Raw genomic sequence first — 16,645 nt, forward strand, 5'->3', positions numbered from 1 at the left:
AATACTCTCTTCCATGTGCGCCGACTAGATGGAAGCTCCGGAACTCCGGCACCCACACAAGTAATCTTGTGGATGCGGCACTCCCACAAGATTTTTAGTTTGGTCCCGGGTTTGAACCCGTTTCTCTTGCGTTTAAGTCAACAGTGATACCGACTGAGCTAGGGCAGCCCTAACTTTCCTTATAGTACCAGTATATTTTACTCTATCGTACTAGAGCCCTTTATGACAGCGTTCATAAAAGATTTTAACTCAAAATAAATCAATTAAATATCGAGACTTTTCTGAAAACATATAGGCTAACTAGTGTTGTAAATAGAAAAAAAAACGTTCGTATTTTTTCAGAAATGTGCGTTTTTTTAAGAAAAAAAAACATTGCCTCTCGTTTTTTTCTAAATTTCGTTTTTTTTTTTTTCAAATAGTCATTTGTAATGCATCTTACGTCTATTTAAGTATGAAATATTTTTATGTAGGTGTAATCACTGTAAAATGCAACATAAATTAAACGCTAGATACTGATACGCTACAAGTATTTTACAATTTATTTGACTAGCATACCTACTAACAATTCGACTTCAGCAGTTTTCATCAATATTAACTAAGAAATAAAAGTAGAAATGAAATGTTGTTTTTTCGTGAAAGCAGGCCTCTAATAAGTACAAAAATAATGTCACGAACAGTATAAAATTTAAATAACTTGTCTAAAGGTAAAAACTAATACTAATTTGCCAAATAGTATTTTTCTAAATATTATTATGAATTATTTGTCTAGTAGATATATATGGTATGCATATATATATATATATATATATATATATATATATATATATATATATATATATATATATGCAACACGTGCATTTGCATTGAGCAGCAAGTTTGCAGGATCTGGCAAAATCTGTCATAAGAATAATATTTAAATTAAATATTTCTTGTTGGAAACAGACTTCATGATGATGGTAGTTACATTTACTAAGCTGACCTATTAGAATACTACATTCATAAATTGTTTAGGTTGCATTAGTTTAAGGTCACATGGACAATGCTAAGGCAAATGGCCGAATAAATCAGAGCACAAATTACTTGATTGTTGTCAAATGCAAGAATTCAATTCTCAAATAGTAGCGAATATCTGTTTCATTTAGTAAGTTATCACAGTATTGATATGACAACTAATCTTTTTGTCAGAAACAGGTTCCTTATCATTGAAGATAGAAACAAGTTTTTAAAGAAATGTTAACAGATGTAGAAGAAAAATCAAGAAATAAAGATAAAAGAGCAAGTTGCACTGTAATTCCAAACTGATACTTTGAGATTGAAGCTCGATATTGAATTCTATAAAAAAGATTACCATCTTTCCTCTGCATGCGTGTTTGCTTTGCTTTATCTTTCACTAACATATTAGATTATATTTAAAGACAAATCAGACACAACGGGATTGCATTTTTAGTAAGTATTTAAGCCTTTCTGAGTGCAAGTGCATTTTTCTTCCTTCCCTTCCTTGTTCACACTGGAAAAGCATACTTAAAATTATGACTTTTAAAATTTGTTCTTTCAGGAGAAAGGGGGAGGCGGAAAATTATGCCATTGCACGGGGCGAAAAAATTGCCTAGGGCCGGCCCTGACGATATGTATATACAAGACATGAATATAGGATGACACAATTTGAAGTAATGCAGGGTGTTTCAAAATTAATATTAGTGTTTTGAAACTTTGTAGTATCTTTTACAATTAACTTACAATTATAAATATTATATCAAATGAAAGATCAACTTAAACAGTTTTGCATGCACGCATGTACATGAATTGTTTCTTCTGTCTCCGTTAGAAAGAGCAAGTAGCAAAGATGGAGACTAGAGAGCAGAAAGCTTTTTGTGTTTGAATAAAAACTGAATCTGTACAGTGCAACCGTCTGTGTGAAGAATAGTAAGGAGACGCTTGCAACTACGTCCTTATTGTTTGCAGTTGCTACAGGTCTAAACCCTACATACTACGGCTTACGTGCCAATTTTGCAAGTGAAATATTGCTGCATAAGAATGAAGATTTTCTGGATCGTGTCGTCTTCAGTGATAAATCGACATTTCACCTAAGAGCTAATGTGAACACTCATAATGTTTGTATCTGACCGTCAGCAAATCTTCAGGAGATGGTACAGTTGAAACGAGACTCCCCTAAATTAAATGTGTATTGTGCCATATGGCGGAAAGTTTATGGGCCTTTCTCGTCTATCGACTAGATGTGTGTCGTGTGACGAATGAATCTCACATCAAGCACTTGTAGCAAATGCTGTTTGAGGTGCTCTTTTACTTGATGTATTGTTTATAATTGTACGTAAAATGTAATAAGTACTACAAAGACTTAAAACCCCGATATTCATTTTGAAACACCTTGCATTTCTCACCAACAGTGTTGGAACTAAGATGTAAAAAGGAGAAAAAATTTTCCTTATAAAGTTATTGTTTGCAACAACGATATTATTATTAGTCGAGACCATAACTACAACAACAACACGGGTTACTAGTCAAAAAAATGTAATCAAATGTACACTCGGTGGCCCAGGTGACCAAAATGGTACACACGGGTGTGTGACTTTTTAATCCGCTCCTGTGTGGACACTAATTTAAGATATCGGGATATTATTCTTGCCAAATATGGTTGGACCAAAATTTATTATATTAATTTCTTTTTTTCTTCTGGTGTCGAATTTCCTTCTCAAATTTTACCCCAGTGAAAAATTTGAGAATTTTCTAATTTCGAATTTCCTTTACTTCTTTTTTCCCTGTAGCTTCCTTCGTTGAAGAAAGACCTCCTTAAGACTTGCCAGGTAGATATCTAGGATGGATACCAAACTGTTGACATTAATTGGACGGGCCTGCATGCAGTGTTACCAATTAGGGAAATTAAAATTTCCCTAAATTTGGGCAAAAAATTCGAAATTTTTGTTTATAAATCCGTGCCTATACGTCCGAGTGCAAGTCAACTTACGCCAATCAACATTTGTTCTTACTTAACAAACGCAGGTACAGATCATTACAATGGGGTAATTAGGGGGCGACGAAAAATTCGTATTAAGTTGTAGCCCTTGATTTTTCTAGTTTTCCCCTACTTTTATGTTTACCGTAATATATTTTTGATAATTAGAAGCTTTGTTCCTTAAATATCGCCATAATACTTGTAGGATATATTAGTGGTGTACTAATGTTTAATTTAAGATAGTTTGCGTCTGTCTGGTAGCAGTGTTGCCAGCTACAGAAAATTTTAATTCCAGGTTTTAGGGGGAAATTTTGGAAAAATTATCTGTTTTGTCTCTATTATTTTCCTCTTGTTGGCTATATCGGAACAAACGTACCAGTATCTGGAAGTATCGTCTTTGCCCTACACAACGCACTATAGAAAGCTTCAATAGGATAATTTGGAGAAGTACAGTTGAGTTTACAGTAGGCCTTGTTCTTTAATTTGAAAGATAACTGTGATTTTTTAAAGGTAGAATGAGATATTTTTTATTGGCATGCTTACTTTATTAGATATCGTCACAATACTTGTAGGATATATTATAGGGATACCAGACCTTATTTTAAAATAGATTGTGTATGTCTCATAGCAGTGTTGCCAGGTACAGGAAATTTTAATTCCAGATTTTAGGGGCAAATTTTGGGAAACAATTCCCTTTTTTGTTTTTATTTTTCCCTCTTGTTGGCTACACTCAAACAAACTACCAGTGTCTAAAATCCTCGTCCTTAACCTACACAGCGCACTATAAAAAGTTTCACTAGAGTAATTAGGGAAAGTATAGTTGAGGTTTACAATAAACCATGTTCTGGAAATGGTAAGAAAATGGTGAATTTCTGAGGTAGATTGAGATATTTTTTAATACCACGCTTGCTTTGTTAGATATCGCCATGATACTTGTAAGATATATTTTTGGAGTACTAAGGTTTACTTTTGGACAGTTTTCGTCTGTCTGATGGCAGTGTTTCCAGCCAAAACAATTAATTTCCGATTTTTGTGTGAAAAAATCGGAAAATTTCCTTTTCCCATCTATAATTAGCCTCTTACTGGCTACTTTGAAACAAAAGTACCGCTACCTGAAATCTTTCTCTTTGGCCTACACAGCGCACGATAAAAAGTTTCAATAGAATAATTAGAGAAGCTGTAGCTCCGGCATATCTGTTGATTTTTGCTTCTGAGGCGTAAAAAGTATCAAAATTTCATGTGTATGATGACAGAGATTTTTTCTTTCCCTCTTTGAATGGAAGCCAGTGACTTCAGGATTTCACTGTGCCTTGTCAACACACCAAAGAATTTTTTAGGTGACTTGAACACATATAGCAGCAGTGTTGCTAGATACAAAAAATTTTGAATTTCGGTTAGGGAATTTTTTTGTAAATTTTCACCCTACATTTCCCTCAATAATTTTCCACCCGTTAGCAACACTGCAATACAACTTACACCAAAAAATAGCCACATTCATTTTCTAAAAAACAAGGCCTTAACCATATCAATCGAATGAATGTTTTTTGAGCAATAAGTCACTAACTGAAAATATAGGAAAACGCCAAAGCTGACCTGGGTCCGAAAGAATAATTACACAATTTTGCTCGTATAGGTACAAAGTTAAACAAACGATTTGTAAGTTACGAGGGCTTCGACTCTAGTTCTGTTGATTATTTCAATAATCTGCAACATAAATCAATAAATAATAGTTGCCAGAAAAAAACAGACATTTGAAAAAAAACGTGAAAAAGAACGGTTTTTTATTGAAAAAAAAACTTTACAGAAAAAAAAACGTTTTTTTACAACACTAAGGCAAAACAGGCCTCGCCATTGGTATGCACCCACATAAATTTTGGAAAGTTGGCGCCGTTGTTCTGTTCAAACTGAAAGTGACAGAAATATTTCACTGAATTCATATGAAGAATCAAAAATAGAGATCTTCAACGTTCTGTGTTGCGTAATTAGTGTTTTTGCTTTCCTAAAGTCTCAACAGAGAGCAGTACTGTATCAAACTGTTTTTCAGTAACAAAAAATAAGAAAACGTGCTTCAGAATCGAATTTTCTTCTTAAATTATGGACAAAATATACATCATTTAAAATTCATAGAGTACTTACACTACTTTTCGGTATCTAATGAGGTGATACATAATACTTACTGAATTCCACTGAATCATATTGCCTGCAATTCACACTTATTACATCGGCGAGTTACGTACGTTAAAGTATCAAGGTAAAGATTCAACATTCACTTTTCATACTTTTTTGAAGCGCACACTATTCAGTGTGCACTAAAAATCAAAAATTATCTCATACATAAAAACTGAAGTGACAGAGTCACTCTTACAGACTCACTACTATATTTTGAAAACTCTTCTCGTTTGGAACCTGAAGTTTTTTATATATTGTATTAGTTTCAAAAATAATAGTGCAAAACTAGAGCCTATTTTTGTACTGAAAGGACATGCAAAAACAAGATTGGTCGGAAGGAACAAAGAAAATTATTAATTTTTATGGTATGTGCTTGTAGTTTAGGTCTAAGCCACTAGAGGCGCTAGTTGTTCTGTGAACGGTTAACAATGGAAATGATGACCACGAAGACAGCGTGCATATTGTGTGATGAAATTTTCACGAGGAGGATCCGTCGCAAAAGCGCAGACATTTTCGTACGGCACGGTGGCTCAGTGGTAGAGCGCTTACCTCTGGTGCGAAGGTTCCTTGTTTCGATCCCCGGTCAAGTTAGTTCGTGATGAACAACATCGTGTCTCTAGATATCCTGTGCGTACTCGAGTTTCCTCCCAGTTTCTCATTCTATTAGTTCTTCCATGATTATTCCTTGTCTTAATGATCCCTCTTCGTTAGTCTAAAAGGCATAATCATGGAACCTTAAGCTAAAAATATAATTTCATTTTTTTTTTTCAATTACTAACAAAAGTTAATACTTCGCGGTGCTTACGTGTAGTTAGTTTCTCAACGAAGCTCCGATTGTGTTCACGGACTAAGCCCTCGCCGCCCACACTGCTTAAATTGCATATGGTCAAAGCAGTAGCGAATCCAAGGGGGGCGATCGGGGCCTATCGCCCCCCCCCCCAGAAGATGAAACTTTCCGTTTTTATATCTATAAATAAAACCCATCCCAGAGTTTGCAGCTTTTAAAAGTAGCTCTAAGTAGCAGTATTACAACCCCCCCCAGAAATCTGTCCTAGATCCGCCCCTGAGTCAAAGTTTCGCAAAAAGTCGTCTTGCTTGCCTAAAACCTTGCCGTCGAGACTTCACTCTAACATCAAACTTGCAATATAATTCTTACATCCGTTTACATCATGTGGTAGTGTTGAGATTGATGTGATAGCCGCTCTGGTCAGAAACGAATTCATTGTTTAACGTCCCACGTAATTTACTTTATGCTAAGGGAGACGGATAACGAAGGCCATTGAATGAAGATGGAAGAATTGATGGAATAAAAATCTGGGAGAAAACGGGAGTACCCCGAGAAAACCCACGGACTCCATGTTGAACACCAAAAACTTACTTGGCCGAGTATCGAATCAGACACCCCACGCACCAAAGGTAAGCGCTCTACCACTGAACCATCGTGCCCCTCCGTCTCACAGTTTGAACATCTATATCCGAGAATGAAATACTAGTTAGTGAAAACGAAAAAGTTTTTTTTTTTTTTTTTTTAACGAATGATTTCGAACAAGCGTCATTGACATAATGTATGCATAGTTCAATAAGAATTTCTTACTTAGAATACACACGACAGGGGAGCGGCTAAGATTTATTTAGCAGACCACAATGATTAGGATTAGAAATTAGATTTCTAGGTTTTTGGCATCTATGGCCATGTTAGCCCATCACTAGGAGTAGGATTAGGAATTATATTTCTGGGCTTTCGGCATCTATGGCTATGTTAGCCCATCACTAGGATTATGATTAGGAATTAGATTTCTGGGCTTTCGGCATCTATGGCCATGTTAGCCCATCACTAGGATTAGAATCATTAATTAGATTTCTGGGCTTTCGGCATCTATGTCCATGTTAGCCATCACTAGGATTAGGATTATTAATTAGATTTCTGGGCTTTCGGCATCTATGTCCATGTTAGCCATCATTAGGATTAGGATTATTAATTAGATTTCTGGGCTTTCGGCATCTATGTCCATGTTAGCCCATCACTAGGAGTAGGATTATTAACTAGATTTCTGGGCTTTCGGCATCTATGACTATGTTAGCCCATCACTAGGATTAGGATTAGGAATTAGATTTCTGGACTTTCGGCATCTATGGTCATGTTAGCCCATCACTAGGATTAGGAATTAGATTTCTGGGCTTTCGGCATCTATGGCCATGTTAGCCCATCACTAGGATTAGGATTAGGAATTAGATTTCTGGGCTTTCGGCATCTATGGCTATGTTAGCCCATCACTAGGATTATGATTAGGAATTAGATTTCTGGGCTTTCGGCATATATGGCCATGTCAGCTCGTCACATATAAGGGATGGATCTAGGGATGCTCACGAGATAAGATTTGAGACTGTCTCGTCTCGAAAATGTGCTGTAAAAATGATGTGTTCTTTTTCGAAAGACGAAAAATTTATTCTTCTCTATTGGAAGAGCTGTGTCTCGACTCGAATTTTGTCAGGAAAATTCTGTCTCGACTTGTCTTATGCGCACCCCTAGATGGATCTCCTCGGCGATGACATCGTGAGGAATTGGGAAGGAAGAAAGGAATGTTGAAGGAAGGAAGCAGTCTGGAACCATTATATCAGGTACCATCTCAGTATTTGCCTGGTGTGAATGAGGAAAAATCTGAAAAAACTCATTCAGGATGACTTCTTGAAAAAGCTTGTACTTTTTCGATCGAGTGTCCTCACCAGGAACGGAACCCGGGACTGCTCGCACCAAAGGCGAGAACGTTAGCAATTACGCTACGCAGGGTCACATGATTTCGTCGAGAAATAAAGAAAATTGACGTTTCATTGTCACGATAAAATTTGCTAATCCCTCGTAAATCCGTCCATGGTGTTCCATTCATTAACATGTGATGGCAGAACGTCATCATTTTTTCATGAAATTCGCTGCAGAAACTCTTTATCATCTGCCTCCTTTTAAAATTAACAATGGAGTCTTGTTTACCAACCAAAACTCTTTTTTATATATTTACTCTGTCTGTCCGTGTGTTCGTCCGGGAGACGCAAAGTCTCAAGAACTAACTGATGGATCACCATCAATTTTGGCCACGATAAAGAGGGTCCAAAGTTAGGCTCCAAGTTCGTTGGTGGAGGTGATACATGCTAGAGACCTGCACAGGCCGAATTTTTTGGCCTGAGCCCAATCCAGCCCGAATGTACCTAGGCCCGGCCCAGCCCGGGCCCAAAAATTTTGGATATTTTCGGCCCGAGCCCAGCCTGGCCCGATAAGTTTTTTTTTTGAATTATTGACCCAAGCCCGGCCCGGGGCCGATAAATTTTAAGTTTCATTTTGTAACATTTTTCACCGGCACACTTCTTCAACGTTTGCCTTTATTCTAATTATCGTTTAACGAAAGTCAATAATTATTAAAGAATTGCAATTAATCGGCCCCAGTCCGGGCCGACCTGAAGAGAAATCAGTGTCGGCCTGTCCAAGTCCGGCCCGGCCCAAAGAAATAACAGAGTCGGCCCGCCCAAGCCAGGCCCGTGCAGGTCTCTAATACATGGAACGAAAGTGGTAAAATTAATCATTTTCAGTTTTAACGTTCGTTACTATACAGACATGAAAGGATGTTAGAGCGGACGAATGATAAGGTGTTAGGAATGGTTGGGGGAAAAGAACAATTTTAGACAATATTAAGAAGATGAAGAGAAACTTGTTGGCTAAGAAGGAACTGTATCATGAGAGACGTGCTAGAGGGCATGCTAAAAGGAAAGATAGGGAGGGGGTGAAGGTGGCTACAATGAATGGACGATATCAAAATAGAAAAATCGTACGTGAAGACGATGAGGTTAGTTCTGTAGAAGACCGTGGAGCATGGAAGCTTCTCAGTTGCGGCAGGTGACCTGCTAATAATAGCAGAGTACCTGTGATGATGACTATACAGGGAAAGCAATAATAAATAGCGTTAAACGATTTCCTAGAACCAAGTGCCTAACAACGCATTTCATCTCCATCCTCAATTCTGTATTAAAACCCGAACTGATAGAAATTTATTACTACTTCCGGTTTCAATACAGATCTATAGAGGGCAAAAGCAGTAACAGATTGCAAGAGACTGGTTTTTTAACTGATTTACCATTCTAATAATAAGTACCAAAAAAATACACTTCGCGTAAGGGCCCATTTGTGAGCCTAAGCCCGCTCCAGCACATTCGCTAACGACCGGTTGCACTACGTGGTCAGCGAGCTGCGACGTCCTGTCTGAACAAAAGAAACAGAAATTACGAAAATTATATGCTTTTTTTTTTTTACCACAAAGAGAAAGCCCAGTTGGGATAAGACACTCATTAAGGCGCAGAAATAATCGATTTAGGGAAATAATTTGTTACAAGAAAGGTAATTCAGTTCTGAACTCAAAATCCATTGGAATGGTCGCCAGTTGGCCAGTAGCCACCGGCAACTGCACCGACTTTCCAAAAATGTATGTGGGTGCATATGAATGATGGTACGTGTTAAAGGTTTTCAGGGGAGTTTCGATATTTTTTGATTGATTTTCTTTTAGTTCCAATCTTTTATGAACACTGTCCTTAAAGGGCTGTGCCTGATTGTATTCAGAATATACCGGTAGTTACATTTTTTTTTTTTTTTGACTAGACCAGAGACAGGCAAAGAAGGGGAGAGTGTGTTGCTTAGTTGTCCTTGCACAAACACATTTGAAATAAACAATTATGTTTTAGAGGTTAGAAATTTTAACTTCCATCTCAATATGTTATTGCTTATTATATTTTGATAATAGGAAGTGAGAAATATTTATTTCATTTTGTTTCTATCAAACTAAACATTTTGTGTGTGCACCGCAACCACAAGATTATTTGTGTGAGTTCTGAAGTCCCGGAGAACCCACGTAGTCGGCGCGCATAGCCACCGGTTATAATTTGGTACCAAAATGTTCACCATCCTGTTAGGTATTGATCAACTCCAACATCTACTTTCCTACCATTATTTTATTTTATCACAATTTTAATCAACTCGGGCGATTTCGGGTTTCCGACCGGCGCCATTTTGGTCAAGCTATGGCATGTCCACATTTTTAGTTCAGTGTAAACTATTTCATGTTTAATAGAGTTTTCAAATCTTCTAACAATTTTTCAGTATAATAGAGGACATGATTACTAAGGCTGCCTCGTAATGTATCTAAACCCTTCACGGGTTCCAACTTGAACAAGAACAACTCCATCATGATTTCTATATGACTTACGGTTTCCGAGATATTTATCTTTAAATCTCCCGAAATCCTAACAGGCGCATCAGAAGCTTTCTAAACCTAAATAAGTATAACGGTCTCTAATAATCCTCTATTCAAACAGGAAATGGAGGAAATCACTCACTGAATTCACATGAAGAATCAGAAAAGATCTTCAACGTTCTGTTAGTATTTTTGGTATCTTAAACTCTCAACAGAGAGAGCAGTACTGTAAAAAATTGTTTTTCACTGACAGAAAATAAGAAAACGCGCTTTAGAACCGAATTTTGTTCTTAAACTACAGGCAAAAATACATTGTTTAAAATGCATAGGGTAGTTCTACTGCTTTTCAGTATCTAATTAGGTCATACATAATATTTGCTGAATTTCACAGAATTATATTGCGTGGAATTCACACCTATTACATCAGCGAGTTAGCTAGATTAAAGTATCAAAATAAAGACTTAACATTCACGTTTCATACTTTTTAGAAGCACACACAATTCATTGTGCACAAAGGAAAAAACAAATATTATCTCGTCTATGGAAAAAAAAAGTGCACCCTCAGAGTCACTCACAGACTCACTACCATGTCTTAAACACTTCGCGTTCAGAACATGAAGTTTTCTATATTCCGACTATTGAAAAATAATAGTGCAAAACTAAAGCGTATTTTTGTATTGAAACGACATGCAAAAATAAAATTGGTCGGAAAGCAGAAAGAAAGGATATTAATTTTTATAGACTGTGCTTGTAGTTTACGTCAAAGCCACTAGAGGAGCTAGTTGTGAGAACAGTTATCAATGGATTTGGTGACCACGAAGGTAAAGCATGCGTAATTTGTGATGAAATTTGCAGGAGCAGGGTCTGTCGCAATAGCACAGACATACTTTCGTACAGGCACGGTGGCTCAGTGGTAGAGCGTTTTTCCTGGTGCGTGGGGTTCGATTTCCGGCCAAATAAGTTTGTGGTGGACAACATTGTGTCCGTGAGTTTTCTCGGGATACTTCCTATTCCTCCTACTTTCTCATGCCACCAATTCTTAGAAGGGAAAGTGGCTTAGTGGTAGAGCGCTTACCTCTGATGCATGGTGCCCCTGGTTCGATACCGGACCAAGTAAGATTGTGTCCATGGGTTTCCACAGACTACTCCCATTTCCTCCCAGTTTCTCATTCCACCAATTCTTTTATCTTCATTCATTTGACATAATCATTGTCTTCTTTAGCGTAAACGTGGGACAAACGTGGGACAAACTGAAATATTCGTTATTTTAAATTTTCGTAGAAAATTCGAGAAACAAGCATCACAAAGGAACTGTATTTCCAGCTGAGTGGAGAAGTGTAAATGCACTGGATGTTTGTCGACCATGAAAAAAAAAATATCCTGGTCGACCAAAACATCGTCTGCCGTGTTACCTAGGGTGCTCATATCTAATACTTGTAATGCCCACATAAATTACATCCTTCATTTATCTTTCCAATTAATTTTGTTTTTGTTTGTCGTTTCAGTACAATGAAAATAGGGGAAGGCGAGGCGGAATGGGGTTAAGGGGCCGTAGAGAATATTATTTTGCGTGAGGTACCGTTACCACAAGTCACCTAGTGGTTTTCCGTTTTTAGCATTTTAGAAACGCGAAAATACATCCCGATATTCAAAATGGCTCGAAATTGAAAGCAGATAAGTGTGTAGTGATAACGGTATCTCATGTAAAATGATAGTGTCTAGGGCGCTCTTGTTCCACATTTCCATTATCTTTTGTCTATTTGAAGATACCACATAATTACTGAAAAATTAGCGGTATTTTAATTTCGCAGGGATGAGGTCTCTTAACGGGGTTGAATGGGGTACCCCTCCTATTTCCCCGTATGGTGCTGCAGCCTTGCGGAAGCAGCAGCAAATTAAATGTCGACTTCCTATCGGTGCATGGAGCAAGCACCGTCGGTGTTGTTGAAGGCGTATATCACGTGCGAAGGCGTATATCGTTTTATTGTTGCCGCTCTGGTTTTCGACGCCTGTTGCAACATCAAGAGAAACGAAGTTCAAGATAAGTCAAATAAAGATGCACAGAATAGTGAAGTCGTAATTATAGTAGTTTCAGAGTATCGTAATTGTTGTATATTTAAGTGACTGTAGTGTGTAGTCTTTCCCGCGCAGTTACAGCTGACACCATATGAAGCACCAACATGTATATCGGGACGGAACAGGGTAAGGACGGAATGGCCTACTGATATCACATTGCAATCAACAAAAGAAACCCAGACCAGCAAGGAAAGTGTACAAACAGTTCCAGGAAGTTGTTCCCTTGCAGCATCGAAACCAGGACCTTCGATGTCATCTACAGAACCGCAACTCCTAGATCTTACCACGGTTTCAGGAAGTAGACTTCTTAAAGAATCCATTACAGAACCTTCGACACCAACTATAAGAGCAGACATTCCGGACGTGATAACATTTTTACACATGTATCCTAAGGATATTTTACCTTTCCCCAAAGTGAAGATTGGTGGCAGGAGACTGGCCAAAAGACGAGGAAAAACAGCAATATTGACATCATCGTTGTAGTTGTATTGGAAACAAGAGCCATGGAAGAGGAAGCAAAAGGCAGAAGAAAGAAGAGATACCAGCAGGGCAAGGAGAAGTTGGCGAAGAGAACACATCACGCAATTGAATATGGAAGAGAGCAGCAACAAGAAAGAAGAAATTGAACGCTAGTTCATTAGAGGACGCTACACGACTTTATTGTGATGTGTGGTATTCCCAATCCAACGAGGGATGGGGTGCGGCGTGTATGATGTACAAAGTGTGATCGCATAATTCGTGTGTAGGTGTAGATAGTGACTACGACAAGGAAGTTTTCTTTTGTAAGAAATGACAGCCATATTTCAGTGTACCCCATTGTGCCCCGTGTGTTTACGCGCATGCGAAAAAAAATACTTTCGACAATCACGTGCGTGTCCTTAGGTTTACACACACATTAACCAACTACAGGTGCTTTTTTGTACCTAAAATTCAAATAACATATTAAGTTCATTCTGAGTATTCCATTCTCGTTTCTATTACACTTACATAGCCATTTATGTTAAGTACCCCTTTCCGCCCCGCCTTTCCCTACACTTTAGTTTGCATCATTTTTGGATAACACTGTATATTTTCCTTATACTCTAATCTTTGGATTGAGGGCGAGGTGGCTCAATGGTAGAGCGTTCACCTTTGGTGCTTGGGATCCCTGGTTCGATTCCAGCTCGCGCCGTGTGAACTTTGTGGTGGACAAACACCGTGTTCGTTGGTTTTCTCGTGCTTCTTCCGTTTCCTCCCACTTTCTTCATTCCACCATTTCACTCATCTCTCATTATCACCGTCTCCTTTAGCCTAACCGGCATAAGGTGGGACGTAAAACTTAAAGATTTTTCTAACCTTTGGATAATGTGTTAAGAATGAACTTCCGTCACACACCACAAAACTTCTGAAATCAATGACCCTATGAATGTGAAATTTAGTACTAATATTATGCATATACCGAAATTTTTGGATGATATAAGGTTTTATATAATTCGATGCTCAGGGGTTAGATAAGATTAAATGCTTTTTCTCTATTATTACATTTTTTTTCTGTAATCTGAAGGTTTATATGCTAGTTGAATGTAGTTCTGACTTTTTCGAATCTGTATAAACTACCGTCAGGGTACCGTCGCCTATATTCTTCTACTGCTCATATTACTTACAATTTCTTCCTTTTTCATCCTTTATTTCCATCCTAGTGATTTATTCCACAAACTTTTTGTTTCATTTATTTTCTACAAGAGAGCTCTAGTATGGGAACTTACTGAATGCTAGAATTGTGTATTCTTCATAACTACAGCGTCTTTCCCTTATTTTTCTTTCCTAAACGTATTAAATAATCCAAAATCAAGCATAGAACTACGGGGAAAAAAACAAAGCCATTGTGGCTTTCTCGGAGTATTAAGAGTTAAGCTTGACACCTAATTCTCTTTTCATACAAGAACGGAATTAATTCAAAAGACAGTAAATACTTTTATCCAGTTACCTGACGTCACTTATATCGTCATGAATACCGTGTGCGTGGGTTTTCTCGGGGTTCTTCCTTTTCCTTCCACGTCATTCATTCCGCCATTGCATTAATTTCTCATCACCGTCTCCTTTAGCCTAACCGGCATAAGTATGGGACGTGAAACTGAAAGATTTCATTTGATTTCATAATAGTCATGGTTAATAATGTTAAACTTATGTTATTTTGATATACTAACACATTGGACAGTACTTGGCACATGGATACCCATATGGTGCCATGACAATGTGCATCATTGGAGTTTCAGAGATAGTTGGAAAGAAGCTGCATGAAGCCTATCAGCACGTCAGAAACTAAAAATTAGATATGGAAACCATAAGTAGCAAGTGATTCTCATATTTTGACAGAGCAGCCATATCATAAACTACTGAGGAGTGGTTGTCTCTGAGTTGGTAGTCTATATGTTAAACGCTAAATTTATCAGTACCAATATACTATACACACATTGAATGAACTTTTTCTTTATTTTTAGGTGATTGTGACTTTCGACGTGTGCTATAACCCTCCCGATGGTGAGGCTACTTCCTGGACTGGGAACGAAGCGTACGAAGCTCTCGACGACGAACAACAGTTGCTGATCGACATTGAGCAGAATATTGCCAACTTAGAACGGAATTTACCTACTCAGGAGGGCAGGAGAGGGAGCTGTCATTCTTTAACAGGGTCATTAAGAGCTCCTTCACCGGTTCGAGCATCCAGGGGGTCGCTTAGTGCACCAGAAAAGAGTCCAGGCGCAGAAAGAAAACGGTAAGTCACTTTTTATTATCTGGATGGTTCAGCAAATTTGACCTTATTAATATTTTAACAATATACATAATAATTAAACCATTTTATAATTGTGCGAGCGGTCCCGGGTTCGATTCCCGGTGGGATCACTCAGTCGAAAAAGTGTAACACGCTTTATCAGGCCAGCCACCCTGAATGAGGTTTTCCTGTGTTTTCCTCACTCACACCAGGCAAATGCCGGGGTGGTACCTAACTTATAGGTCCCAGTCTGCTTTCTTCCTCCCCCAATCCTTTCTTCCTTCTCTTTCCCCGGATTGTGTGCTCGCTGAGGGAAGTCATCCCTCAAATCGTGAAGGGCTAAATGGCCTTAGATACTGAAAACGCAGAAATCTAAAATCCATTTTATAATTGGTATTATACACTGGCCTGATACTGACCTTTTCGGGCGATTTTCTCTAAAACAAATCCTGTGATGTGTTTATCTATATTCAATAATTAAATATTTCATTAATAACCTGATAATATAGCGTAACCCGTTTGTCCTTTAGAAATGTACAAGTAGTAGTTTTTTTCTAAAGACGATTTTCTCAAGAAAGGACGAGCGATTTTGTTTATATTTCATAAATAAACGTTTCATTGATAATCTGCCAATATGGCATAAGAAACTTGTCCTAAGAAAATATACGAGGAATAGTTTGTTTTTGATGTGACTTTCTTTTCGGACGATTTTCTCGAAAGCGACATAAGCGATGTTGATCATATTTAATAATGAAATATTTAATTAATAACCTAATATTATATAACTCATTTTTCTCGTCTCCTTTCGTCTAATTCGTCTTTCTAAGAGTGTGTCGGTGGGTCGTAGTGAGTATGTAGGTTATGGTGGGTAGCTGGTTTATGGTGGGTTGCAGTGGATCACGTCCTGTTGACTCACGGCCCACGATTAACTTCATCTCTGGTGAGAGGCTTCCAATTCAGCATGGGCGAGACAACACGAGATTACACCGGAATAGCCACTAAACCAGTGGCGGATCTAGAAGGTAAAAACTGGGGGGCTGCCTGAATTTAGACTATGATAAAATATATCATGACCTTACTATAAATTTTCAAAACCATATAAATAATAGCTTAAATTATTTTCGTCAATCTGAAAGTGGGGGGCTTAGGTCCCCCGTTCCCGTGCTAGATCCGCCACTGCACAAGACGAAACACAGGCTTTTTCTCGCCTCTCTAAAACGAGACATTTTCACATGACGAGACGAAACAGGCAACCATTTTGTGTCTAGCGCATCATAACCATTCCTTTTATAAAATTCTGTTTTCATCTCATTATCAAGTTATTTCTCGAAATCCGTGCTCGGATCATCATCTTTTCATTGATCGTCATCGTTTCATTCACTAACTTGTGTTCATAATTGTAATTTTTAAAAAATCATTCTATTTTCTACGGTTTTCATTCCACGG

General features: G+C 37.8%; 1 protein-coding gene across 1 annotated transcript in view; it reads left to right on the top strand.

Annotated features, from left to right (window-relative positions):
* LOC145673940 (otoferlin-like) overlaps positions 1-16,645 on the top strand; it is a 479,417-nt gene that overhangs the window by 128,299 nt on the left and 334,473 nt on the right. Inside the window, exon 3 of the mRNA XM_081743754.1 lies at positions 14,928-15,202. Coding sequence (XP_081599880.1) covers positions 14,928-15,202 — 275 coding nt within the window. The remainder of the gene's footprint in view (positions 1-14,927; positions 15,203-16,645) is intronic.

This window comes from Thermobia domestica, chromosome 17 (genome assembly GCF_964235325.1).
Source record: "Thermobia domestica chromosome 17, izTheDome1.hap1.1, whole genome shotgun sequence".
In the NCBI taxonomy this organism is placed as follows: Eukaryota; Metazoa; Arthropoda; class Insecta; order Zygentoma; family Lepismatidae; genus Thermobia; species Thermobia domestica.